Source organism: Schistocerca serialis, chromosome 6 (genome assembly GCF_023864345.2).
Source record: "Schistocerca serialis cubense isolate TAMUIC-IGC-003099 chromosome 6, iqSchSeri2.2, whole genome shotgun sequence".
NCBI classification, from domain to species: Eukaryota; Metazoa; Arthropoda; class Insecta; order Orthoptera; family Acrididae; genus Schistocerca; species Schistocerca serialis.
The window spans coordinates 530,492,954-530,520,591 of record NC_064643.1 but is presented as its reverse complement, the minus strand read 5'-3'; the positions used below and the strand labels follow the sequence as shown (position 1 = coordinate 530,520,591).

General features: G+C 41.9%; 1 protein-coding gene across 2 annotated transcripts in view; it reads left to right on the top strand.

Annotated features, from left to right (window-relative positions):
• The window catches only part of LOC126484171 (protein tamozhennic), a 63,507-nt gene extending 54,817 nt beyond the window's left edge, over nt 1-8,690 (top strand). For both annotated transcript variants that reach the window (XM_050107578.1, XM_050107579.1), the window contains one exon: nt 5,503-8,690. In XM_050107578.1, coding sequence (XP_049963535.1) covers nt 5,503-7,518 — 2,016 coding nt within the window. In that variant the 3' untranslated portion in view covers nt 7,519-8,690. The remainder of the gene's footprint in view (nt 1-5,502) is intronic.
• The last annotated feature ends 18,948 nt before the right edge of the window (nt 8,691-27,638 follow it).

Sequence of the window (27,638 nt, the reverse complement as noted above, 5' to 3'; positions counted from 1 at the left end):
CATATACTGGACCGCATCCAGTTTCCATGTCCACCACCAGTAACATTCAGCCAATCTGTGATCTGTTCTGCATCCTCTGCATCCAGGTAGCATGTGGTCATGTACTTATTCCTTTGAACTCTTTTTCTCACAGTACAGCAGGCACTATGATATGTGGCCCAACTGCTGCTGCATCATCACTGGCCTACTATCGATTTCAAAATATCACTATAACTAAGAAGGAAGGAAAGCATAAGTGTAGTAATGAAGTTGAGTATAAACACAAGTGTTTCTCTTTGAAATCTGGTCAGCCTACTCTCTACCCTGCTGAACAACCCATTGTGGATAGCAAACTGTGGCTGCGTTTTGGCTAACTAGCACCATCAGTGTATTTTGCCATTCTGCAAGGCTGCAACCGCGTGCTCATATTTCACCAATCTTCTTGCTCTGACTGACTGCATTTCCATGCCTACTTTCCAGTTTGTGAATCACTTCAAAGACTAATTCACTTAATTTCATCTCTCACCATGTCAGCCTACTTCAAGTATCTTTTAAACCCAACAACCATTTTAACACTGTGTGGTCCGTTAATACTTTAAATCTTACAGATAACACCCGACATTCAGCCATCCACCAGAACTTTACACCCTTCTTTAACAATTGTATCAGTGGTCTTCCAATAACCACAAATCCCATCACAAATTCTCTATAGCAATAAGCTAATCGCAATAATGACTGCAGCTCTTTAGTCATGTGTGTTGCAAACGATGCACTACATGTATCAGTCTCAGGTTGGTGTTTACACCATCCTAACTAAGCACATGTCTTAGGTACACTATGTGATCAAAAGGGTCCGGACACCTGGCTGAAAATGACTTACAAGTTCGTAGCACCCTCCAGTGGTAATGATGGAAATCAATATGGTGTTGGCCCACCCTTAGCCTTGATGACAGCTTCCACTCGCAGGCATACGTTCAGTCAGGTGGTGGAATGTTTCTATGGGAGTGACAGTACATTCTTCACGGAGTGCTGCACTGAGGAGAGGTATCGATGTCGGTTGGTGAGGCCTGACACAAAGTCGGCGTTCCAAAACATCCCAAAGGTATTCTATAGGATTAAGGTCAGGACTCCGTGCAGGCCAGTCCACTACAGGGATGTTATTGTCGTGTAACCACTCTGCCACAGGCCGTACATTATGAGCAGGTTCTCGATTGTGTTGAAAGATGCAATTGCCATCACCGAATTGCTCTTCAATGTTGGGAACCAAGAATGTGCTTAAAACATTAATGTAGGCCTGTGCTGTGATAGTGCCACGTGAAACAACAAGGGGTGCAAGCCCCCCTCCGTGAAAAACATGACTACACCATAACACCACCGCCTCTGAATTTTACTGTTGGCATTACACACGCTGGAAGATGTCGTTCACTGGGCATTTGCCATACCCACACCCTTCCATTGGTTCACCACATTGTGTACCGTAATTCGTTACTCCACGCAGCGTTTTTCCACTCTTCAGTTGTCCAATGTTTACTCTCATTACACCAAGCGAGGCATAGTGGGGCATTTACTGGCAAGATGTGTGGCTTATGAGCAGCTGCTCGATGATGAAATCGAGTTTTCTCCCCTCCCACCTTACTGTCATAGTACTTGCAGTGGATATCCTGATGTAGTTTGGAATTCCTGTGTGATGGTCTGGGGAGGTGTTTGGCTATTACCCATTACGACCCTCTTCAACTGTCGGTGGTCTCTGTCAGTCAACAGACAAGGTCGGCCTGTACACTTTTGTGCTGTAAGTGTCCCTTCACATTTCCACTTCGGTATCACTTCGGGAACAGTGGACCTAGGGATTTTTAGAGTAGATTTGCCCCCATTCGGAATCCTGCCATGTCCAGAAAACTTTTCACTGCTTTAGTCTGCTGATTCAGTCTACTTTTGAGATACTGCACTCAGCTGCTCTCAAATGAAGCTCATACTGCTCTGTTTCCAATAGCACTACACGAGCCCTTCCTTAAGCTGTACTGAGCGAGGTGACAAAGTGGTTAACACACTGGACTCGCATTTGGGAAGACAAGGGTTCAAACCCACGTCTGGCCATCCTGATTTAGGTTTTGTATGAGTTTCTTAAATCATTTCACATAAATGATGGGATGGTTCATGTGAAAGGAAACAGCCGACTTCCTCCACCACCCTTCCCTAATCTGATGGGACCAATGACCTTGCTGTTTGGTCCCCTCCCCCAAATCAACATACCTTAAGCTGCTCAAATGCATGCACAATTTTCAAGTCTTCAGCATACATCATGTATAGCTTTGCTTCACCTATTAAGAGTAACTAGGCCACCTGTGATGGGCATTCATCAGTTCAGAGGCCCAGCTTCATGGCTAATTCTAGGTCACCTTTGAATGTCAACGCATCTTCCATTGTATTGCATGAAGAAGTGGTAATCAGACTGATGGTAGCTAAGTTTAGTTAAGGCGCAGTTACATTGGATGAAGCTCCCTCATTTCAGCTAATTCCTTGTGTATCTGCATGTTGCTTGCCTTTTAGAACCTCTGTTTGATCTACCAAAGCTTTTGAAATGCCTCTTCTGAGGAAACACACTGTGAATCTTGGCTCTGCACTGCACAACCTTTTCCCACCAAAATTAAAAATAACACAGTAACAGAGAACAAACAAAGATAATGATAACAGAGACACATTGCGGTAATGACACGCTGATTTTAGTCTTTTCATCTGATGTTCTTAACTCTTCACACTGCTTGGCAAACTGACGATAGTGTCAGATGCTGACTGTGCACATGGTGCACTGTAGCCCAACAGATTGCACTGTGTGCATCTTGCTGGCTGCATACCAGCATAATATTCCCTATCATTTCTTCAGAATTGTGAAAGATTGGCAGGTTCTTCAATCATCATAAACTCCATCATTAAATTTCTGTAGCAATTGGTTCTCCTAACCATATGCTTGCACGAGACCAGGAAAATGGTAGAATAAACAGTAAGTCCACTCACATACTGCTTCATCAAAGCTGCTAGCCAGAGCTGGTGATCACATTCACAATCCACCCTTCCATAGCAGCCGATAACTTCTGACACCACTTGTGGAGGTCAGGATGTACTAACCTAGTGGCACATGAAGCTGGCTGTTTGATGGTTCAGAACATATTGCAGCTGGCACTTCCCAGGTCGTGGTTGCAGCGGATTGGTGGCAGGAGTCGGAAACAGTGCTGGTTGAATTAGTCCTTTGTTCCTTAACAGTTACAGCGGTGGAGACGGATCCGGGAAGGTGGCCAATGCCTCCATGTTGTAGGCGGTTCAGCTGCTGAAGCATGTCAGTTTCAACATAAACCCTTCAGAAGGATGGTGCACTGGGTGTTCCTTCAGACAAAGGCAGCAGCTGGCAACATGCTCCTGTCAGCACAGTGGCACTGGTGCTGACTCAGGAGTGGTGCCATGCGGCACACAATTGACGGATGGCAAGTGGCCAGAAGCAGATGGCTTGACTGAGTTGCTCAGCACAGCATGTATCGGGCCAGGTGGAATTAAACTGCGACCTCCAGCATCAATAGTAACAGTGGAATGTGCCCGCACTGAATGCTGGCAGACAGTGACAGCATATGCTCACCAGGACGATGTACGGAAACAACATTTGCTCGATTGCATGGTGATGACTGAGTGCTTAGGTGACCCAGACTTGAGCCCAAGGCCCACCAGAACGGTGTCCATCAGCAGGTGGTAGTCAACCAGCAGATGGCCCAACAGTGAGGAGATACGAAGCCAGCAGCATCCAGACTCAGCACAGGTAGCAGCCTGCAGCTGTTGACAGGGGTGACTGTGCCAGCCTTGCTGAATCATCTCAGATGATAGGCGGGCGTAGACCTCTCCTCTTTTGGTGATGATTGCATAATTCATGACGTGTCTCTGAATTCATAGTGTAAGTGCAAGCCGGGTCAGGTAGTGTCTCTGAAACAGCAGCAGTCCAGTACGCTAAATCATAACAGGTCTGAGGCACCGGGCCCAGGCAATCATGATCTCATTTGCCCTAGTATATCAGTCAGATCAGTGCCTCCAGAAATCCCTTCAGTGCTGTAATATGTAGCAATTCTTTGTTTCAGAGACGCTGGATGGCGTCTTCTGCTTTATCAGCTAGCTGAATATGTGTTCCTGCACCAGGATGCCTTATTACTGAGACGGCCTTTGTACCCCCTCCCCCCCCCCCTTCCCCTTATTACATTGTTTTGCTTAGTCTCTCACAAGAGCCATTATTACACCAGGTGGAACAGTGGTAGAACACTAAGGAGAGACCTGCAAGCAGAAGTGCCCATGGAAGGAAGGCTGAGTGCAGTTAGACTGGAGTGGTTTGCTCATGTGATATGGATGAAGCTTAACCAAATTGCCAATCGGTACTTGTAAAGGAACATGACAAGACAGAGACCACGTGGAAATCCAAGAAAAAGGTAGCTGGATCGTGGGATGCTGTAGTGAGGAAGGAAATCTACCAAAACAGAAACAGATGCAGACAAAATGTTCGGAAGCTGGAAGAACTTCCTGATGGTGATGATGATGATGATGATGATGATGATAGTTCTTTAGAGGCAACAGTCATCTTTCTATGTCCTCCTGTCTCATATCAGTAAGTTTATTTTTTTCTTCAGCAACTGTATTTAGCACGTTACATTTTCCCATGATGTCTGCAGGCTCTCGTGACTTTAAATGTAGCATCTTTATCCTGTTTATACAATCCCAACCATACTGGAAGCTCAGAACATTTGTGACCCAGAGAGAAGAAGAGACATTATCAGAGCAATAGCGTTAAGTAAGAAAATGAGCTCTGGAGTTAAAGTGCTCACACAACAGTATTTATGTTTTTATGTTTTACCACAGTATCAGTACTGGAGGCTGCACAACAAGGAGATTTTTGTTTATTTTCTGAGAAAATGTGATGTCACACTGCATTAAGCCCCACTCCAGTATTTTAGCCTATTTTTGTACAGGAGGATTTTTCACATGTTTCCTGTATTTTGTGTGTCTCTTGATTCAAGGTTTGAGGAGGTGTTTCTTCCACTCAGCACCTTTACAGCTTTTTAAATTATTTGCTTCTCCCAGTAAAAGTGTAATTAATCCTAAAAGCTAGAAATTTGTATTTTAGCCTATTTTTGTACAGAAGGATTTTTCACATGTTTCCTGTATTTTGTGTGTCTCTTGATTCAAGGTTTGAGGTGGTGTTTCTTCCACTCATCACCTTTACAGCTTTTTACATTATTTGCTTCTCCCATTAAAAGTGTAATTAATCCTAAAAGCTAGAAATTTGTGTGTCTATTATCCCTTAACCATTTCTTCCTGTTTCAATAGTTGCTGAGTAGATGGTTCCCTTCTTATAAAGTGACTGTTAAAGAATGTAGTGAATTTGTATATAAACTGCACTTTGTAATATTCTTTTTGTCTTGGTGACTTGTTAATACTCACCAGGTGTTGTGTACGTTCCTGCAAGTTCCAGAGCTATATCTTCAGTATTGTTTGCAGTTGCTGAAACACATTTGGGAAGAAGTGTCAAGCCGGTTTCATTGTACATGGCTGGATGTTCTGGAATACCGTGAGAATCATGCTGGTTCTCCAGAAAATGCTACCAGAGGTTTGATATATAGACTTCATCAGCGCCATTATCAAGAACAGCAGCAGGTGCAACAACAGCAACAGCAGCAAAAGCAGCAGCTGATTTCAGCTCCTTATCACCACCCACCTCCAGCATTTGACACATATGGCACTTCACCCCATTATCATTCTCCAGCGGCTGGTTGTGTATATGGACAAATTCAACACCATGTTCCACATTTAGGATATAACTACTATTCACCCACTTACGCTTTGGGCAACACTCATGCTGCGTACACTCTACCATCACAATCGAGATATGCAGGTGTTACAAGTGTGCCACAATCAGTACCTTACCAGGTTGCAGTACCTGCTCCTGTGCACACTGCCTATCAGGTACCACCTGCTCCACATCCCGTATTAAAATCTCAAGATCTTTATCCTAACAGTAGCCACATACATCAATTTCCTGGTCCATTGGCAGTGAATCACATCCCACCTCAAGCAGTACAAAATGGCTATCCTCCGTCAGGACAGTTATTGGAAAACCCGACTGTGATGCAGAACTATGGTTATACTGTTCCTACAGGACAGTTAATAGAATTAGAAAATACGAATCCTGCACAGAGTACTAGTGTCAATCACCAGCAGTCATTTCCAGGACCAGATTCTTCCATATTGATACCAAGAGTAGTGAAGCAGCATAGTTCCCAAGCACAGCTGAAAAAGAATTGTGAACGACAAGTTGATAGTAGTGGCAGGTTTGTTGCACCTGTAAATTCTCAGGATCACTTGTCATATTTGGATGATATAGATAGCATTGAAGACCATCCTTCATTAAGCAAGGCAAAAGAAGATGGTAAAGGAACATTTGATGCTTGGAACTATGTTTTCAAAAGCCTCGAGAGCCAAGGTTACAGTAAAGATTTAGCAGATAGGCCAAATGTTCTCTCCCCAGAAAAACACAGTAAATCTAATCATAAGGAACCGAAGCCGTCAAAGCAACAGGCTATCGAAATGTCAAGTCTTGAAAACACCTTAATGGAATTGAGGCTTGAAGAATATCATAAAAAGATATCTAGTCCACCAGAGAGAAGACCAATGAAAATAAATGAAGCTCTGCATAGGATGAAATTGGAATGTGATGGTGAGGGATCAAGAAATTCAAAGAAAACAGCAGTGAATGAAAATCTAGATGGCCGTGGTAGTGTGTATGACAACATGTCGTCACCCCCTAAGGAAGTAATGTACTCTGAAGTAAGTAGGTTGAATGTTGGTGGCAGTTCAGACGTTGCAAAAATGTCTAAGACGTTTCCCAAGGAATCAAAAAAGAATGTGAGTAAAAAAGGTATGAAAGAAGATAATGACATTTATGTGAAACCACATACTTCGAAAACGTCTCTTGGAGCTGATGCAATTGAGAGTCCAAATGATTATTATTCTGCAGCTAGTGTTCCATCCAGAGAGAGACCAGTATCTGTTGTTACAGAAACAAGCAAATCAAATGTTCAAGTAAACAAGAGCTCAACAAAAACATTACCTAGAGAACCAAAGAAACATAGTAAAAAGAATGTGCAGTCTAGTGTGCAGTATTCGTCTGCAACTTTGGACCTAAGAAGGATTTCTGATCACACTAATCGTGTCAATCCCTCTGGTGATGTACCTAGGTCAAATGAGAAAGAACTGAAGCAGAAAGACTGTACAGAAGTAAGCAATTTCTCTGAACATGAGTCTGATAAGTGGGAATGTAGTACATGCACTTTTTTAAATAATCCCACACGTGAAGTTTGTGAGATGTGTGGTAAATCGAAAGTCAGAGGATCAGAAATCAAACCCCTTGCCAGTGGAGGCCGAGAATGTCCGCAGTGCACACTGGTGAATGAAAAAGGTGTAGATACGTGTATTGCATGTGACTGCAGTCTGAAAGACTCCCCAACATACATTTAGCAGTATTGTGACCAGACTGCAAGTAACAGTCCAGCTATCTGAAAATGTTAGACTGACCTGGTTCACAGGTCTGTATATTTATAAAATTTTATTGCTTGTTATTCACAATTTCTTCTTGTGTGATCACCCAACCCCTTTCTGTTTTCTACTTAATAATACTTTTATAATGAATTTGCATTAATGTTTTATATACACAAACCATTGAACATAATAGTGTTCCCTTTGACATATGTTCACAAACCTTTCTTCATGTGTTCATTTTTCTGTAATAATTCTTTTTAATGGTTTTGTATTCTAAACACACAATGCTGTACTTCTGTGGGAAATTTTCCCAGATATATTTCTAGGAATGAAATTTCTTTATATATTTTCACAGTAAGAGAAAAATTTTATTTTCTGCATTTACGTTGTATTTTTAATTGATTGATTTATTCAGTAAGCCTTTGTTAAGTATGCTAGTCTGGACTCTACATTTATGGTAAAGATATTTACTATTGTTGATAATTTGAACATCAGTTTCAGGCTACAATTTCTTACATAATCTCACGACAGAAATATCTTATATAAAGCAGGTGTTGTACCAGATGGAAATAACTGTTAGGGTATCGAGCATATTGTGTTAACAGCATGCAGCCACATGTGTTGCTTAAGAAAATGAAACTTTGTTATTACTTGAGAAATACCTCTTTGCTTAATTAAGTGAAGGGGAATGTTTTGTTCGCCAAGAAATATAAGGAAATGTCATCGAAGAAACATTATGTACATTTTTTTAGAAAAGTAGTTTCGTAAATGTTCTAACAGTGTTAATTATATCTGCAGAAATGTGTAAATCTGGCAGGATTGTAAGGTTCAGAATCATTTGTCAATTGGGACAGTTTTTTAAAAGAGTGAAAACATGTCAGTTCTTTTGAATTGACCAGAAAAATGTGGTGTTTCAAGCACAACAAGGTACTGTAACCAAGTTATTGTTAAAATAGCTGCATCTTCGTCCTATGTCTTTCAAAAGAATTTTGAGAGATGATGAAGCCTATTAATCCTCCCACCCCCACTCTTCATTATCTACTGCAGTTATGTGATGTTGATTTGACAGGAAGCAATACAGTTAATGCTTTAACATTTTTACTGCTCAAGTAAAAGTTTTTTGTGGAATAAAAACAGTGTAATTTCCTTTATTCATTGCTTGTTTGTGTTTTATGTTCCTTGTGTTTTGTTATCACATATATTTTAATAATTTGCATGGAAAAATGGTAGGTTCTACATGCTGCATTATACAAGTCAAAGTTTGTTTCAGCAGAAATATACAAGATAAACTTTATGATAAAGATCTATTTCTTTTCACTGTAAGACATTCAAGATGTGAACTATGAAAGAAGAAAACCTTGTAGCTGAATGCCAAATGAAGATAATTTCTTCAGTCACAAACTCTTTGCTTAGGCAACTGGTACGAAAAAAAAAAGGAACTTCGTATATGTCACTGGAATGCAACTGCTTCACAACTTTTATTTTTTCATGAATATAAATTAAAAATCAGAACATTATAGTAAACTATCCTCTACTGTAGCTGTAAAGATGCCCAAAATGAATATATAGATGTATTTTAAACATTAAATCAAACAATGGAAACACCAGGTAGGAATATAAACAAAGTGGAAAAAGATAGATTACTACTTGCCACCGGCCGCCGTGGCCGAGCGGTTCTAGGCACTTCAGTCCGGAACCACTCAACTGCTATGGTCGCAGGTTCGAATCCTTCCTCGGGCATGGATGTGTGTGATGTCCTTAGGTTAGTTAGGTTTAAGTAGTGCTAAGTTCTAGGGGACTGATGACCTCAGATGTTAAGTCAATGCTCAGAGCCATTTGAACCATTTTTGAACTACTTGCCGTAAAGAAGATGCGTCAAGTTGCAGACAGGCATAATTAAAAGGCATTTACGTAACACTTTCAGCTGCAGCCTTCATCAGTAATAGAGAGACACACACACACCATTCATACACACAAGCAAGTACACCTCACTCACATGACTGCCAACTCCAGCATCTCAGGCCGAAATGTGCAAGCAGCAATCTGGAGGGGGCAGGTATGGGGAAGGGTAAGGGTAAGGGATAGTAGTTTTCAGCTGGGCAGAGAGACGAACGCTGTCTGGTGGAGTGTGCAGGGACTAGAATGCCAACAGGTGCAGTGTCAGAAGGTTGTGGAGCAGGGAAGTGTGGCGATAAAAGGAGAGGGGCAGGGAAAGATGGGCAGGTGCGTTGGCAGAAAGCGGCAAATAAATAGAATGGGAGTGGAGAGGAGGTTATAGTACAGAGGGGGTGAAAATTGTTGGATGGATGATGTGGGGACAGTAGTTATGTGCGTTAGGGCTGAGATAATTATGGGAGCAGAGAATGTGTTGTGAGGATAACTCCCACCTGCACATTTCAGAAAAGCTGGTGGTAGAGCGAAGGATCCAGATGGCTTGGGTAGTGAAACAGCCATTGAAACCAAGCATTATGTTCAGTTGTATGTTGTGTCACAGTGTGTTCTACTTTGCTCTTGGCCACAGTTTGGCGGTGGCCATTCATCCTTGCACTGCAAGCGGCGGGGTTGGCAGTCAGACCAATGCTAATAAAAGCTGCGCAGTGTTTGCAGTAGAGCTGATAAATAACATGGCTGCTTTCTCAGGTGATCAGACCCATGATGGGGTGGGATAAATCAGTGACAAGACTGGCATAGGAAGTGCTGGGTGGGTGGATTGGGCAGGTTTTGCACCTGGGTCTTCCATAGGGATATGATCCTCCTGGCAAGTGGTTGGGATTGGTCGTGAAATAAGGATGAACTAGGATAGGGATAGGTGACAGAACACCACTTTAGGAGGGGTGGGAAGTATCTCAGCTAGGATATCCCTCATTTCGGGGAATGATGATAGGTAAGTATCTCCCATAATGTCCGCCCCCGGTAGCTGAGTGGTCAGCATGACAGAATTTCAATTCTAAGGGCCCGGGTTCAATTCCCGGCTGGGTCGGCGATTTTCTCCGCTCAGGGACTGGGTGTTGTGTTGTCCTAAACATCATCATTTCATCCCCATCGACGTGCAAGCCGCCGAAGTGGCGCCAAATCGAAAGACTTGCACCACCCGACGGGAGGCCCTAGTCACACGAAAAAATAATAATAATCTCCCATAATTATCCCGGCCTCAACCTCCGGTAACTGCTGTCCCTACACCCTCGACCCAACAGTTTCCACCCCCTATGTCCTATCATCTCCTCCCCATTCCCATCTCTCCCCTGTTTATTTTCTATCCTCTGCCAATGCATCCACCTGTCTTTCTGTGCTCCTTTCCTTTTACTCTTTTTTCCCCTCCTCCCTGCCCCACAACCTCCTGACACTCCGCCCACAAGCATTCTAGTCCCTGCACACTTCACCAGACTGTGTTCGTCTCTCTCCCCACTCCACCCATCAGCGTTCATCTCTCTCCCCACCCATACACTACTACCCCTTTCCCATCCCTTCCAGATTACTGCTTGCATCCCACGTTACAGTTACTTTGAAAGCTTTATGTAAGTGTCTTTTAATTATGCCTGTCAGCAACTTAACATGTCTTCTTTACGGTAATTAGCAATATATGTTTTCCTACATTGTTGATATTTTAAACATTAGATATCAATTTCAGTTGTTTTAAATTGTTCTCTTTATCTTCTTAATTTGAAACTGTTTAGAGCTCCATCTTCTAATTTGATAGAGCTCTGTCATCAAAAGTCACTTTTTTCAGCATTTAATTCTGTAGACATCATCCGATAACTGAATACATTTGTATAACACAACTTAATCTTGACAAATACTTCAGGTGTGCAATCTTTATTGTTACATTTATCCACTTGAAGACATTTTCTTTGTGGTGCTGTTGTCTGCGGACCTGAAACAAATACAGTTTGTCAGTGATTTACAGTGTCCATCTAAAGTAAAATAAAAGAATGTCATTACACCAATTGTAAGCTGAAATATAGTTAAAAGCATCTGCGTATAGAGTTAGAATCTGCAAGTCTCTGTATGTCATTTGATGCTCTGTGGAGGCAAGTTTTTGGAATAGTTCAAGAAAACCATTGGTTTGAAGAAAGTGGTTTACATGTAGTCTCTTTTTCATTATTGCATATCTGTTGTACTGTGGCATTAAACATTTACACTGATTGCAAATCATGTGGCTCCTCTTTGTATTTCAATTATTTCTATTGATATGCAGATTTATTGTGGCTTACCAACAATACTCAGGGGTTGAGAATTTTTTGTTGGGAAGGTTCATTTCACCAAATCCTTCTCTTGAACTGCAGTGTAACATTTGCATCCCATTTTCAGAAAGTGGAGATTTCCTTTCGGATATTGCTTTGAATGGATCCATTTTCATCAATTTGTTCACTGTATTTGGTGGGATATCTTCTTTAAAAGCCACTTCAGTAATGACATGGAATGAGATGCCCATGTTTAACCTTTCCTTCCTTTCTGATGCCCTTTTTTCAGCCAAGTCTGGGTCAAGACTGGTACTGCCATTCTGTGACACAGAGAACCAACCACTCCCTTATATAGGCAGTTATTCCAATGGGGTCTCCACTCCCAAAGGCATTTTAAAGCTAGTACCAGATCCGCAGCTCCCCTGTCCTCCCCTTTAGGGAGGAATCTGTGCACCCCTCTGTCTGCAGACAGTGTAGCATAACATAGTGACTGTGGTGGATATGTTGATATTTTGCTGGCACTGTTCTGCACATTATATATTTATGAGAGTGATGTTGATGTTCTTTCACAGTGTATAAAATCACTTTTCAAAAAGCTAACGAATTAAACTGTGTCGTGAGTTCCTTGCTCAGCTGTTGTTCTGGTTGGTAGTCCATCTGGAGTGAAGAGCTTACATTTAAAGGATTTTTAAATGGCTGTACCGAATGCCATGAACAGGTTCAACTGTAATTCCAACAGTTTAATAAAAACGACAGCATTATTTTAATGTGCTGACTATACACTGTTTGTTCACATTTTTGAGTTTTTTAACTTCTGCCACCTAACTAAAGGTTATTTACTGTATGATCGACATTGATGTTTCTTTTTTACAGCATGCTGTTGTTGAATTCCTTGTTAAAGAGGAGTAAAATATGTTGCATTTTGAACTTCATTGTGTATAAGGAGACATATGCATGGGTGCCTGCAGCATTATGAGATGTGTGAAGCACTCTAAACGTGGGAAAATGACCATGGTAGATGAGGCTAATATCAGTCATCCAAAAACTCCATGGTCCACAAAAACATAATTGATGAGTCCATCAGAGAAGAGTGACATGTATCTGTGAAATACATCACAACGTAACTTACTGTAGGACATAGCACAGTGTAAGAAATCATTCCAAGGAGTGTGCCCATTGGATTTAAAAGTTTACTAATTGAAGACCACAATTTTCACAAAATTTCCTCAGAGATTTTAAAAAATTAAGTAAATCATTTTTTATGAGTATTGTGACAGTTGACAAAGTCTGATGACATCTTGGTCAGCCTAAAACAAAACACGAGAGTATGGAATTACACCCTTTGTATTTGCCACAAAGGAAGAGAGCAAGATCAGTGCAAACTGTTTGGGAAGACATCTTTTGGAATATAGAGGGTCGTAGTTTGGTTGAATTTCTTGACCTGGTCAGACCATAAGTGCTATCTGCCACATACAGACTCTTTTGAAGGTCTATTGTGCATTGTTTGATAAACTCCCTGGGGAATAGATCATCCTGCAGCAGGATAAAGTGCAGCCTCACACACATTTTGCCACTGTGGAGAAAAGTGGGATGTTTGGGTGGGCAAGTCTTCTGTACTCTCTCTGTACAACCAACATGAAATCATCCAGCTACAGTCTTTTTGGTTTTGGGAAATAACAACTATCAGACCAATGGTAAGACACTGTAGGGCATTCACAATGCAGCATGTCAGTCTCTAGGAACAGTGGAACAGACTTCTACCACAAATAAATTTATACAGCAAAAACATTTTGTGTAAATAAATGGAGACTATGTGAGTGGTTTGACAAGTATGGGGAAAAAGCAAGAAAAAAATTGTTTCATAACCAGCTCACCTCACTCCATGACATAGTCTCATTTGAGGTACATAAATGTGGTCCAGTTTTTTCATCACATCGGAAAAATTGGTTCTGTCAGACTGCGAAATACTTGTTGACTGCAATAATCACTTCCTCATTTGATGATTTTTTTCCCCCCAGTAAGCCCAAGTTTCCAATTAGAGAAAATGAAAAGTTACTTGGGCGAAGTCTGGTGAATAAGGTGGATTAGGAACCAGTTCAAAGCACAATTCAGACACTTTCACCATTGTTATCCCTGATGTGTGGTATGGTGTATTATCCTTGTGAAAGAGCACTTTTTTGCATGCTAAGCTTTGTCTCCTTTCAACCAATGCAAGTTTCAAACAATCCAACAGTCAAGCATAATAGGGTAGGCTACAGTTATGTTTCTGTCTTTTTCCGAGTAATCTATAAGGATTATTCCTTGAAATCCCAAAAAACAGTGGCCGTCACCTTACCAGCTGACAAAATGGCCTTTTTCGGTGCGCTTTCACCAGCCTTTGTCCATTCTTTTGACTACCATTTTGACTTTTATATGTAATGATGAATGCTATATCCATGAGTAGCCATCAGAAAAACAGGAGAGAAAGGGTGACAACACAAGGCAGGAAGACCGCCTGTGAACGGGACTCAAGCCCACACTGAAGTCGAGCAACAGGGCTGACCGATTGGCAGACCCGACACAACAAGAGTAAATCAATAGCAACCTTTGCAACTTTCAACATAATGCTTTCAACTGGTCAAGTAAAAGCTACAATCCAAATTGAGTTCAAAGAGGAAAACCAATATCAAAGCAAAGTCACCAACGAGTAGTCAGTAGTACGGCAGAGATAGTAACAAATGCTATCATACGAAGTACACGACTGACCGAAAGGTTGAGGTGTGGCAGTATTTTTGCTGGCCATGAGGGACACTATTGGCTGGTGTATTCACGTGGCAAAACGGTGGCACAGCCACTAGGCGGGTGCAGCTGCGGTGACCCTGTCCTCTATTGTCCATTGAGGTCCATTTGCTCCAGTAGGCATTCAACTTCTGTGCAACTGATACCAGAAAAGTCACAGATCTGTGCAAAAAGTGTTGCAAATAGTGACTAAACATTACGGACACTATGCTGGAATGTTGTGTCGGATGCACTTTTGGTCAATAGTGAGCAATGTGGCACCCACCTCACACACAGCTTCTTTATAGCCTATTCTCAGGCCAGCATTCACTAGCTGAGATGCCTGCTGTCTCAGCAATCTCACAAAGTTTTAATCAGCAGTCTTGCATTACCATATCACGGATTTTGCCATGATTCCCTTTGCAGTGACATCAGTTAGATAGGCAGATCACGCTTCATCTTCGGTTTTTGTCTGACCAGAAGAATTCATTAATCCAAAAGTAAACGGTCTTTCTTCAGCCTTTCAAATGAAAATGTTTTGTGACAGCATAAAACTCAGTTTTCTCAATTTTCAGTCAAAGTTGACACAGTGGTCAATACAGATGGCTATCAGTAAGAAACAGTAGAGTGTACATTGCTGAAATTCTTTATACAATCTTTGGAATAATGTAGCTCACCAACCATGAAGGCACAACAAAAATGTTCCGTTCTTTCATGGAAATTTACCATCCTTATCAAACCACTCTCATATACTGAAAATGGCAAAAAGTTCGTATTGTAAGTTAATATACGTGGATTGTGTAACATATTAAAAATTTCACCATGAGCTGATTAAATCAGTTAAATTTATATTTGTAGCAATCTGTTACTTAAGTGTGACCCTCATAAGCATTACAGGATCTTGTTGAATTTCTAAGGTTACCTAACGCTACAGAGTATCCAATATGAATCTCACAAAGTATCTAAAAATATATAGAATAGTTGGTTTGTTACTGTTACCTGCAAAGCATGAAAGCAAGGAGATATACCGGGTGTTACAAGAAGGTACAGCCAAACTTTCAGGAAACATTCCTCACACACAAAGAAAGAAAATATGTTATGTGGACATGTGTCCAGAAACGCTTACTTTCCATGTTGGAGCTCATTTTATTACTTCTCTTCAGATCACATTAATCATGGAATGGAAACACACAGCAACAGAACATATCAGTGTGACTTCAAACACTTTGTTACAGGAAATGTTCAAAATGTCCTCCGTTAGCGAGGATACATGCATCCACCCTCCGTCGCATGGAATCCCTGATGCAGCCCTGGAGAATGGCGTATTGTATCACAGCCGTCCACAATACGAGCACGAAGAGTCTCTACATTTGGTACCGGGGTTGCGTAGACAAGAGCTTTCAGATGCCCCCATAAATGAAAGTCAAGAGGGTTGAGGTCAGGAGAGTGTGGAGGCCATGGAATTGGTCCGCCTCTACCAATCCATCGGTCACCGAATCTGTTGTTGAGAAGCGTACGAACACTTCGACTGAAATGTGCAGCAGCTCCATCATGCATGAACCACATGTTGTGTCGTACCTGTAAAGGCACATGTTCTAGCAGCACAGGTAGAGTATCCCGTATGAAATCATGATAACGTGCTCCATTGAGCGTAGGTGGAAGAACATGGGGCCCAATCAAGACATCACCAACAATGCCTGCCCAAACGTTCACAGAAAATCTGTGTTGATGACGTGTTTGCACAATTGCATGCGGATTCTCGTCAGCCCACACATGTTGATTGTGAAAATTTACAATGTGATGACGTTGGAATAAAGCCTCATCTGTAAAGAGAACATTTGCACTGAAATGAGGATTGACACATTGTTGGGTGAACCATTCGCAGAAGTCTACCCATGGAGGCCAATCAGCTGCTGATAGTGCCTGCACACGCTTTACATGGTACGGCAACAACTGGTTCTCCCGTAGCACTCTCCATACAGTGACGTGGTCAACGTTACCGTATACAGCAGCAACTTCTCAGACGCTGACATTAGGGTTATCGTCAACTGCACGAAGAATTGCCTCATCCATTGCAGGTGTCCTCGTCGTTCTAGGTCTTCCCCAGTCACGAGACATAGGCTGGAATGTTCCGTGCTCCCTAAGACGCCGATCAATTGCTTCAAACGTCTTCCTGTCGAGACACCTTCGTTCTGGAAATCTGACTCGATACAAATGTACCGCGCCACGGCTATTGCCCCGTGCTAATTTGTACATCAAATGGGCATCTGCCAACTCCGCATTTGTAAACATTGCACTGACTGCAAAACCACGTTCGTGATGAACACTAACCTGTTGATGCTACGTACTGATGTGCTTGATGCTAGTACTGTAGAGCAATGAGTCGCATGTCAACACAAGCACCGAAGTCAACATTACCTTCCTTCAATTAGGCCAACTGGCGGTGAATCAAGGAAGTACAGTACATACTGACGAAACTAAAATGAGCTCTAACATGGAAATTAAGTGTTTCCAGACACATGTCCACATAACATCTTTTCTTTATTTGTGTGTGAGGAATGTTCACTGAAAGTTTGGCTGTATCTTTTTGTAACACCCTGTATATGCAGTATGTTTTTTGAGTGTCAAGTGATTTAGTTTCATTTCATGCAAACTACATTCATTTTGACAAATTCAAGAAGTCGTAATAGAACAGAAACCAAAAGTTAACAAATTAATATGTATGTAAGAAATCATGAAGCTGTGTAGTTGAGCTGTAACAAAAGAAAAAGTGAACAAACTCAGTCCGAACACACCCTGAAGTAGGTACCGACCAACCGCAATGTCATCCTCAGCCCCTAGACGTCATTGGGTGCAGATTGGAGGGGTATGTGGTCAGCACACTGTTCTCCTGGCCATTGTCAGTTTTTGTGACCAGAGCTGCTACTTCTCAATCCAGTTGCTCCACATTTGGCCCCACAAGTGCTGAATGCACCCTACTTGCCAACACTGCTCGACAGACCCGGATGGTGACCTATCCAAGTGCTATAGCCAAGCCCAATAGCTCTTAACTTTGCTGATCTGGCGGGAACCGGTGTTACCACTGGGGCAAGGCCACTGGCAAAAAGTTAACAAGAAAGTACATTAATAGCACTGGATTTACATTGTATCAATGCCTAACTTAAAAATTCTGATGTGAGACACAGCTAATCATTTTCACAGCTGTGTGGACCAATGTAGCCCTGTAGGAGGAACTCTGTAGTATTAGCAGTTGAGCAGTAGACACAAATGGCATTTTTTACATAAACATTATCGTATATTTAATTTTTCCATGCTATTCTGCACTGATGCCTGTTGGCCCTTCCCCCAATGCCTCTGCCTTTTTATATTTTCATTTATGATAACTCAGCAGTTATCTAAGTAAAGTACAATTTGCCACAATGTTCCATGTCTTGTGGTTACTTAAAGTTATTCCACTATACAGTCCATGTGTGATTATTTCCACACACATTTCATGATAATTATATGCATTCAGTTTTATATTGTGTTCTTGGGACATGAACTCACAGACTTCTCAGTCACAAACAGTATAAAGTCACTAGTCTATGGTGTTGTGCAAGGATATGTAACCATGTGGTTGGTTGGTTAGTTATGGTGTAATGCACTCCATGTACAATCTTGTCACCCAGTCGCATGTGTGTCAACTTTACCTTCCAAATTATTTTATGTTGCCATTCTTGAAGTTAATTGTTGTAGTGGACATACTATGCAGCCACTAAACTTTGGCCTGTGATTTCTTCTCCTTTGCAGTTGGGGTGTGTGCTGAAAGAGAACTCTGATCTATTTAAGCAACCGAAATGATGTAATCAGGTTTGTGTTAACTCTTCTGTACTATAACAGCAAGATTTATACTGTACAATTACTTACTTTAACAATTGCGAGTGATGCAGATCGATCATAATTTGTAGCTCCTAATAGAGCTTAATATGTACGTGTGATGGTTTTACATTAGATGGTAAATGACAGTTATTACGATTCTTCAATTGTTTCGTCATTTACATTCTTGCCAGAGCCCCTTTTCTCCTTGACTTCCACAGCACCACCAAGCTGTGATGCCAAAGCATAAGTGAGCCTCAACAAGGGTCTCTACAGCAGGAGGAGACGTGCATTCGCCATCGAGGAATGGATTCCATTCCCATTCATTTGCTCCGTTTTCGTGAAGTGGATAACATGTATATTTCCACCAAACATGGCATCTGTGCCAATTTACTGTGTATTTTTTTTATCGTTGTGTGTATGTGTTATTGCCCCATGCTATCCTAAGTTAGTAGAATGTAATTACCATGATATGGTGTGCAGAAAAAAAGGGTTTCAGCAATATAAACATATAAATGTGGAAAGATGGATGATAAAATAGGTATTGCTATCGGAGAAGTAAGAAAATGAAAATTATGAATGAGTTTGCTACGAGAGAAGGAAGAAAGAAAGAAGATAAGAGCCCCAAAGGCAGAATCCCCTGCCACCCCTCACCTCAGGATACCCTCCCTGATGGGTTCTTCTCCGAGACATTGGAGGATGAAGTGTGGTCAGCATACCCTGCAGAACTGACTTTTCAGTTTCACCCGTACAGGCCCCGAAAGTTGATCTTAACGTACCCCTCTGATAAGCATGTAGGTATGGAGTAACAATACACTTGTAATTAATCAAGCAGTCATCACAAAGCACATATGAAAGTTAAATATTAAATATAATAAAAGAACTACTGCAGTTCGCATGGAATGATATTAATGTTCTTTTTTTGTGAGTGTTGTTTGAGAGTGGAATAATAGAGAATTAGTGTAAAGGTGATTCGATGAAACCTCTGTCAGGCATTTACTATGATTTTCAGAGTAGCCATGTAGATATAGATACTGAAATATTACCACAGAAATTTCAGACTTGGACATGATATACAGTAAAAATACAAAGAAAATCAGCATAGTTTAGTACCTTATACCAAAATTACTTCACTTAAATGTGAAATTTAGTCAGTCCAAATACATAATACAACACCGTTTAACTGACCTTTTCCATACTGTTGCTAACTTAGAGAAATGATTTCCTTCTCACTGTCGTATTTGTGAATTCATTCATCACTTCCTGAAAATCCAGACTGACTGTCATGGCTGATTCTATGGCTTGTACTCCAAGATTGACCCGTCAGTCTTGGTTTTCTGTTGTCCATGCATAGTTCTTAATCAGTATTAAACCATCCGCCCCGGTAGCTGAGTGGTCAGCACGACAGAATGTCAATCGTAAGGGCGCGGGTTTGATTCCCAGCTGCCAAGAGAGCGCTCTCAGCGTGTGTTTATTGTTGTTTGTGAGCTCTTCCAAATATAGTTTTTTGAAGAGTGGCTTCCATAATTTATTCTATATTATATTGTGTCTCCGGGTGTGTTGTTGTTGTGGTCTTCAGTCCTGAGACTGGTTTGATGCAGCTTTCCATGCTACTCTATCCTGTGCAAGCTTCTTCATCTCCCAGTACCTACTGCAACCTACATCCTTCTGAATCTGCTTAATGTATTCATCTCTTGGCCTCCCTCTACGATTTTACCCTCCACGGTGCCCTCCAATGCTAAATTTGTGATCCCTTGATGCCTCAAAACATGTCCTACCCACCAATCCCTTCTTCTAGTCAAGTAGTGCCACAAACTTCTCTTCTCCCCAATCCTACTCAATACCTCCTCATTAGTTATGTGATCTACCCACCTTATCTTCAGCATTCTTCTGTAGCACCACATTTCGAAAGCTTCTATTCTCTTCTTGTCCAAACTATTTATCGTCCATGTTTCACTTCCATACATGGATACACTCCATACAAATACTTTCAGAAACGACTTCCTGACACTTAAATCTATACTCGATGTTAACAAATTTCTCTTCTTCAGAAACGATTTCCTTGCCATTGCCAGTTTACATTTTATATCCTCTCTACTTCGACCATCATCAGTTATTTTACTCCCTAAATAGCAAAACTCCTTTACTACTTTAAGTGTCTCATTTCCTAATCTAATTCCCTCAGCATCACCCGACTTGATTTGACTACATTCCATTATCCTCTTTTGCTTTTGTTGATGTTCATCTTATATCCTCCTTTCAAGACACTGTCCATTCCGTTCAACTGCTCTTCCAAGTCCTTTGCTGTCTCTGACAGAATTACAATGTCATCGCCGAACCTCAAAGTTTTTACTTCTTCTCCATGAATTTTAATACCTACTCCGAATTTTTCTTTTGTTTCCTTTACTGCTTGCTCAATATACAGATTGAATAACACCGAGGAGAGGCTACAACCCTGTCTCACTCCTTTCCCAACCACTGCTTCCCCTTCATCCCCCTCGACTCTTATAACTGCCATCTGGTTTCTGTACAAATTGTAAATAGCCTTTCACTCCCTGTATTTTACCCCTGCCACCTTCAGAATTTGAAAGAGAGTATTCCAGTTAACATTGTCAAAAGCTTTCTCTAAGTCTACAAATGCTAGAAACGTAGGTTTGCCTTTTCTTAATCATTCTTCTAAGATAAGTCGTAAGGTTAGTATTGCCTCACGTGTTCCAACATTTCTACGGAATCCAAACTGATCTTCCCTGAGGTTGGCTTCTACCAGTTTTTCCATTCGTCTGTAAATAATTCGCGTTGGTATTTTGCAGCTGTGACTTATTAAACTGATAGTTCGGTAATTTTCACACCTGTCAACACTTGCTTTCTTTGGGATTGGAATTATTATATTCTTCTTGAAGTCTGAGGGTATTTCGCCTGTCTCATACATCGTGCTCACCAGATGGTAGAGTTTTGTCACGACTGGCTCTCCCGAGGCCATCAGTAGTTCTAATGGAATGTTGTCTACTCCCGGGGCCTTGTTTCGACTCAGGTCTTTCAGTGCTCTGTCAAACTCTTCACACAGTATCTTATCTCCCATTTCGTCTTCATCTACATCCTCTTCCATTTCTATAATATTGTCCTCAAGTACATCGCCCTTGTATAAACCCTCTATATACTCCTTCCACCTTTCTGCCTTCCCTTTTTTGCTTAGAACTGGGTTGCCATCTGAGCTCTTGATATTCATAAAAGTGGTTCTCTTCTCTCCAAAGGTCTCTTTGATTTTCCTGTAGGCAGTATCTATCTTACCCCTAGTGAGCTAAGCCTCTACATCCTTACATTTGTCCTCTAGCCATCCCTGCTTAGCCATTCTGCACTTCCTGTCGATCTCATTTTTGAGACGTTTGTATTCCTTTTTGCCTACTTCATTTACTGCATTTTTATATTTTCTCCTTTCATCAATTAAATTCAATATTTCTTCTGTTACCCAAGGATTTCTATTAGCCCTCGTCTTTTTACCTACTTGATCGTCTGCTGCCTTCACTACTTCATCCCTCAGAGCTACCCATTCTTCTTCTACTGTATTTCTTTCCCCCATTCCTGTCAATTGTTCCCTTATGCTCTCCCTGAAACTCTCTACAACCTCTGGTTCTTTCAGTTTATCCAGGTCCCATCTCCTTAAATTCCCACCTTTTTGCAGTTTCTTCAGTTTCAATCTGCAGTTCATAACCAATAGATTGTGGTCAGAATCCACATCTGCCCCAGGAAATGTCTTACAATTTAAAACCTGGTTCCTAAATCTCTGTCTTACCATTATATAATCTATCTGATACCTTTTAGTATCTCCAGGATTCTTCCATGTATACAACCTTCTTTTATGATTCTTGAACCAAGTGTTAGCTATGATTAAGTTATGCTCTGTGCAAAATTCTACAAGGCGGCTTCCTCTTTAATTCCTTCCCCCCAATCCATATTCACCTACTATGTTTCCTTCTCTCCCTTTTCCTACTGACGAATTCCAGTCACCCATGACTATTAAATTTTCGTCTCCCTTCACTACCTGAATAATTTCTTTTATCTCGTCATACATTTCATCTATTTCTTCATCATCTGCAGAGCTAGTTGGCATATAAACTTGTACTACTGTAGTAGGCATGGGCTTTGTGTCTATCTTGGCCACAATAATGCGTTCACTATGCTGTTTGTAGTAGCTAACCCGCACTCCTATTTTTTTATTCATTATTAAACCTACTCCTGCATTACCCCTATTTGATTTTGTATTTATAACCCTGTAATCACCTGACCAAAAGTCTTGTACCTCCTGCCACCGAACTTCACTACTTCCCACTATATCTAACTTTATCCTATCCATTTCCCTTTTTAAATTTTCTAACCTACCTGCCCGATTAAGGGATCTGACATTCCACGCTCCGATCCGTAGAACACCAGTTTTCTTTCTCCTGATAACGACGTCCTCCTGAGTAGTCCCCACCCGGAGATCCGAATGGGGGACTATTTTACCTCCGGAATATTTTACCCAAGAGGACGCCATCATCATTTAATCATACAGTAAAGCTGCATGTCCTCGGGAAAAATTACGGCTGTAGTTTCCCCTTGCTTTCAGCCGTTCGCAGTACCAGCACAGCAAGGCCGTTTTGGTTAGTGTTACAAGGCCAGATAAGTTAATCATCCAGACGGTTGCCCCTGCAACTACTGAAAAGGCTGCTGCCCCTCTTCAGGAACCACACGTTTGTCTGGCCTCTCAACAGATACCCCTCCGTTGTGGTTGCACCTACGGTACGGCCATCTATATCGCTGAGGCACGCAAGCCCCCCCACCAACGGCAAGGTCCATGGTTCATGGGGGGAGCCGGATGTGTTAGGAGCACAAAATATGTGTAAAACATTTTGAAGGTCCATGTAGCAGGCGTCTGCTAGCTAAAGCTTTGGAAAAATATAGTACAAACAATAAATTAATGCTCATTTACTACAGAGATGATATTGATTAAGTAAGTCGGATAGTCGAGAATCAACTTCAATCTGATTACATTAAGTACAGTGGAACAAACTTCACTAAGACCAGTTAGTACACGAATTACATACCTTAACGTTACAATGAGAACCACGTGAAACGTTTCAGGTGTAACGGTAGCATAACAATGAGTCGATGAAGATTTGAACAACTAACTAAACTAACAGCTAAGTAAACTCAGCGAGTAAGCCGAACATGGAATGAAAAAAATTTTAGTGTTTTGGTTCTTGAGCTCTTGCCCGCTATACGCGAGATCCCATAGGCAGGGTCAAAAAGCGCGAGCAGGACGCAGCTACCCAGTTGTGGAATGGAGCTGGTGACGAGCGAGTCAGCTGCTGTCCAGTAAACATAGGCCGAAACAGCAGTTATCACAACGATGAACTGTTACCTCTATTTGCACACTCTACGAGAAAATGGAGAAAGTGGAAATGTGAAACGACAAGATGAGGAATTTCTCGTCTTTGCATGAAATTGTGGTCTTGTGAAGCCAGTTTTTTCGAATGTCTAGCAAACAACTGGAAACGTTACACAAGCTCATTTAACTGAAAATCCCAAAAACTGAAACGAGCTAGAAGAAGCCGATTATTTTTATGCTAGAAAGCATTGACTTTATTTTATTATTTACTGTAATTATATATTTTCAAAAATAGTAATAACCGTAAAACATGGAAAATAAATAAAATTAAAGCTGAAAAATATTGTCAACACTGTGTACAAGTAAGTGCGAGCTACAGGTCAGTCGTCTATACTGAAACGAACTTTTGCCTTCTCATACATTTCTCTGGTGCTGGATAAGTCATTGGAAGATTTACCTGGTTCCTAAATTGCGACAGTGACTTAAGCATTTGCAATACGTTGTGCCTCCAGTGAGCTGGGTGATGCAAGGACTGCAGGAGACAGATCTGGTGGTGTGTCATCGTTTAGTATAGCAAGTTCAATTTCTCAAAATGCTGTGCCAGCTGCATTTTTAAATTAGTTTGTGTTGGAGCTGGGAATGTCTTCAACGAGTGTGTGTAACTCAAAAATAAGTTGCCATATAGTGCCGGCATAATGGTGGAGTTCGTGCTTCTATCTCGATAATCTGTGGCTGCAGCTACATCTTTATTTATCTCTTTCCGTTTCGGCATTTCCGCCTGATGAACAGACGTTAAGGATTCAATTATGCCTACCTTTATGAATTTTAGGTATATGCTGTAGGAGTTTTGTACATTTTTCCGTTGTGCTCATACAGCCTCACCTGTCAGTCAAGCCATTTGCAAATTGTTTTATTTCAAATGGTGCTTGTGTTACTAACAAATAGCACATTTTGTTACTGATATTTGGCCACTGGTGATTCACAGCACACCATCACGTTTTAATTCCGCACGGGAAGGACAGCTGTCTCCGGCAAAGTCAAATATGTGTGTCAAGAACTGTACAACGTTTTACAACTATTCTGTTTACTGAACCAGTAGAGAATTGATGGAACGGTGGTAATTTTTTAACTGCACTGGCAGCATAGACGGGAAGCATTTTAGGATGAAATGCCGTAAAAACAGTGGCTCAAATTATTGTTGTTACAAAAATTTGGTTTCAGTACCCTGCTTGGAGTTAGGGATCATGAGTACAACTCCATGGCAATCGACATGGCCAGCTATGACGGACTCTGTGACAGCACTAGTTTTGAAATCTCGATTTTTCCGCGAATTCATGCGAGGGAAATCATTACCAGGGACAAACATGTCCGTCCCTCTTGTGCTGACAATTCTTGAAGACCCCGTTTGTGTCTGATGACCCCTTTCTCCAAATCAGTGGCCTTGGAAGATCCGTCAAAAGCAGGTTTCAGTAAACAAATATGCAGGGACCATCATATTGTGGAACAAGCCATCGGTACACTCGTTCAAGAGTGACGAGTATTTTTCAGTCCTATACACTTAACAATCGATACTGCAGAAGCTGTTGTCAAAGCGGCTTATTTGTAGCTTAAATTGTTAGACAATGGCACCACTAATTTGTGCAAGAACATAATTATCTAGAATTGAACTGTATTGCACCCTGCAATATTCATCTGGTACTATATCATGCAACTGCGGATTTATTTACAAAGAAAATGCCTGATTGATACACACTTCCTTATTGCCGCGCCTTTTCCATCACATTTTCATAATAACAGTGTCTGATATCGTAAAGAAATACGTTTGTAAGCACCAGTTCAATCAGCATTTCTGTTTGTACTGCCATCTTGCGCACACTTGCTCGCCACGCACTGTGTAGAAAATCACTGCGTGCCAGCTACACAACGCAGACAATGGCGGCCTAATGCGGGAGCGCGTCTCCTGTTTGGCCGGGACATTGCCACGGCGTCACGTGCAACACAGAGAGAGGTACCGCGGTCCAGTTTGTGCGCTCCCTGTTTGACGGAGTCGCAATGCCTTCATACATTGAAGATCTTGACAAGCGGAAAGTAAAATACGACTTCAATGACAGGTACAAATATTTGTCAATACTTTGCCAATAAATTTTTGAATGCCTGATTGCTGATGCAGTGAACATTAAAATTATACTTAAAAAAAACTGATGGCAAGATTTTGCCACCCCCAAAATTTTGCCGCCCTCTGCAGTTGCACATGTTGCACCTGCCTAAAGACGGCCCTGATTACAAGTAAATCAGTCTGTTGTTACCATCTCTAGAAGCTGCTACTGGCCTATGATATGTAACCTCCTGTGTATAAAAAAAAAGTGACCCTGATTTCGACAAGACGGAGCTTCATCCCATCGAAGCAGGAGAGTGTTTGAGTCCTGGAGGAGCACTTTGGGGACCAAATTCTGGCTCTGTGGTACCCAGAGGCTACTGTCATGGGCCTCGATTGGCCGCCAGATTCTCCGGATCCGAACACATGCGACTCCTTTTTGTGGGTCTATATTAAAGACAAGGTGTACAGCAATAACCCCAAAACAATTGCTGAGCTGAAAACAAGCATTCAGGAGGTCACCGACAGCATCGATGTTCCGACACTTAAGCAGGTCATGCAAACTTTCGCTATTTATCTGCGCCACATCATCACCAATGATGGTAGGAGTATCGAACGTGTCGTAACCTAAACTTGAAGTGACGTTTACATGTTGAACAAAGTGTGTGTACGCCATAATTTGTAACTAATTTACGTTTCTTTCATAAAGTTCAATCATTGTCAGCGCGTATTTCCATATCCATTTCTTATTTCTACGAGAGAACTACTGTAACTCTCTCTTTAATAGGAGCGAACATTCCAGTTTTGTTCTATGACTGAAACACGTATAAAATATTGGAAGACAGATTTAAGTTAAAGATTGCAGGATAGAAGGAGCAGAAAAAACCTCCAGAGAAAACAAAACAGTTATCTCAAGATACCCATTCTCCTAATTTACAAAGATCGCAAATTCTCCTGAGGATATGGATTAACTTGCTGTGTCAGTGATGTATAAGCTATGTACGCCTCCGTAGCATAGCTGTAGCGTTACCGCCTACCACGCAGGGGGCCCGGGTTGACAGAAATTGCGCGAGCACTAACCAGCGCAGTGTACTACCTGTTGTGGCGTCGAAATACACTCCTGGAAATGGAAAAAAGAACACATTGACACCGGTGTGTCAGACCCACCATACTTGCTCCGGACACTGCGAGAGGGCTGTACAAGCAATGATCACACGCACGGCACAGCGGACACACCAGGAACCGCGGTATTGGCCGTCGAATGGCGCTAGCTGCGCAGCATTTGTGCACCGCCGCCGTCAGTGTCAGCCAGTTTGCCGTGTCATACGGAGCTCCATCGCAGTCTTTAACACTGGTAGCATGCCGCGACAGCGTGGACGTGAACCGTATGTGCAGTTGACGGACTTTGAGCGAGGGCGTATAGTGGGCAAGCGGGAGGCCGGGTGGACGTACCGCCGAATTGATCAACACGTGGGGCGTGAGGTCTCCACAGTACATCGATGTTGTCGCCAGTGGTCGGCGGAAGGTGCACGTGCCCGTCGACCTGGGACCGGACCGCAGCGACGCACGGATGCACGCCAAGACCGTAGGATCCTACGCAGTGCCGTAGGGGACCGCACCGCCACTTCCCAGCAAATTAGGGACACTGTTGCTCCTGGGGTATCGGCGAGGACCATTCGCAACCGTCTCCATGAAGCTGGGCTACGGTCCCGCACACCGTTAGGCCGTCTTCCGCTCACGCCCCAACATCGTGCAGCCCGCCTCCAGTGGTGTCGCGACAGGCGTGAATGGAGGGACGAATGGAGACGTGTCGTCTTCAGCGATGAGAGTTGCTTCTGCCTTGGTG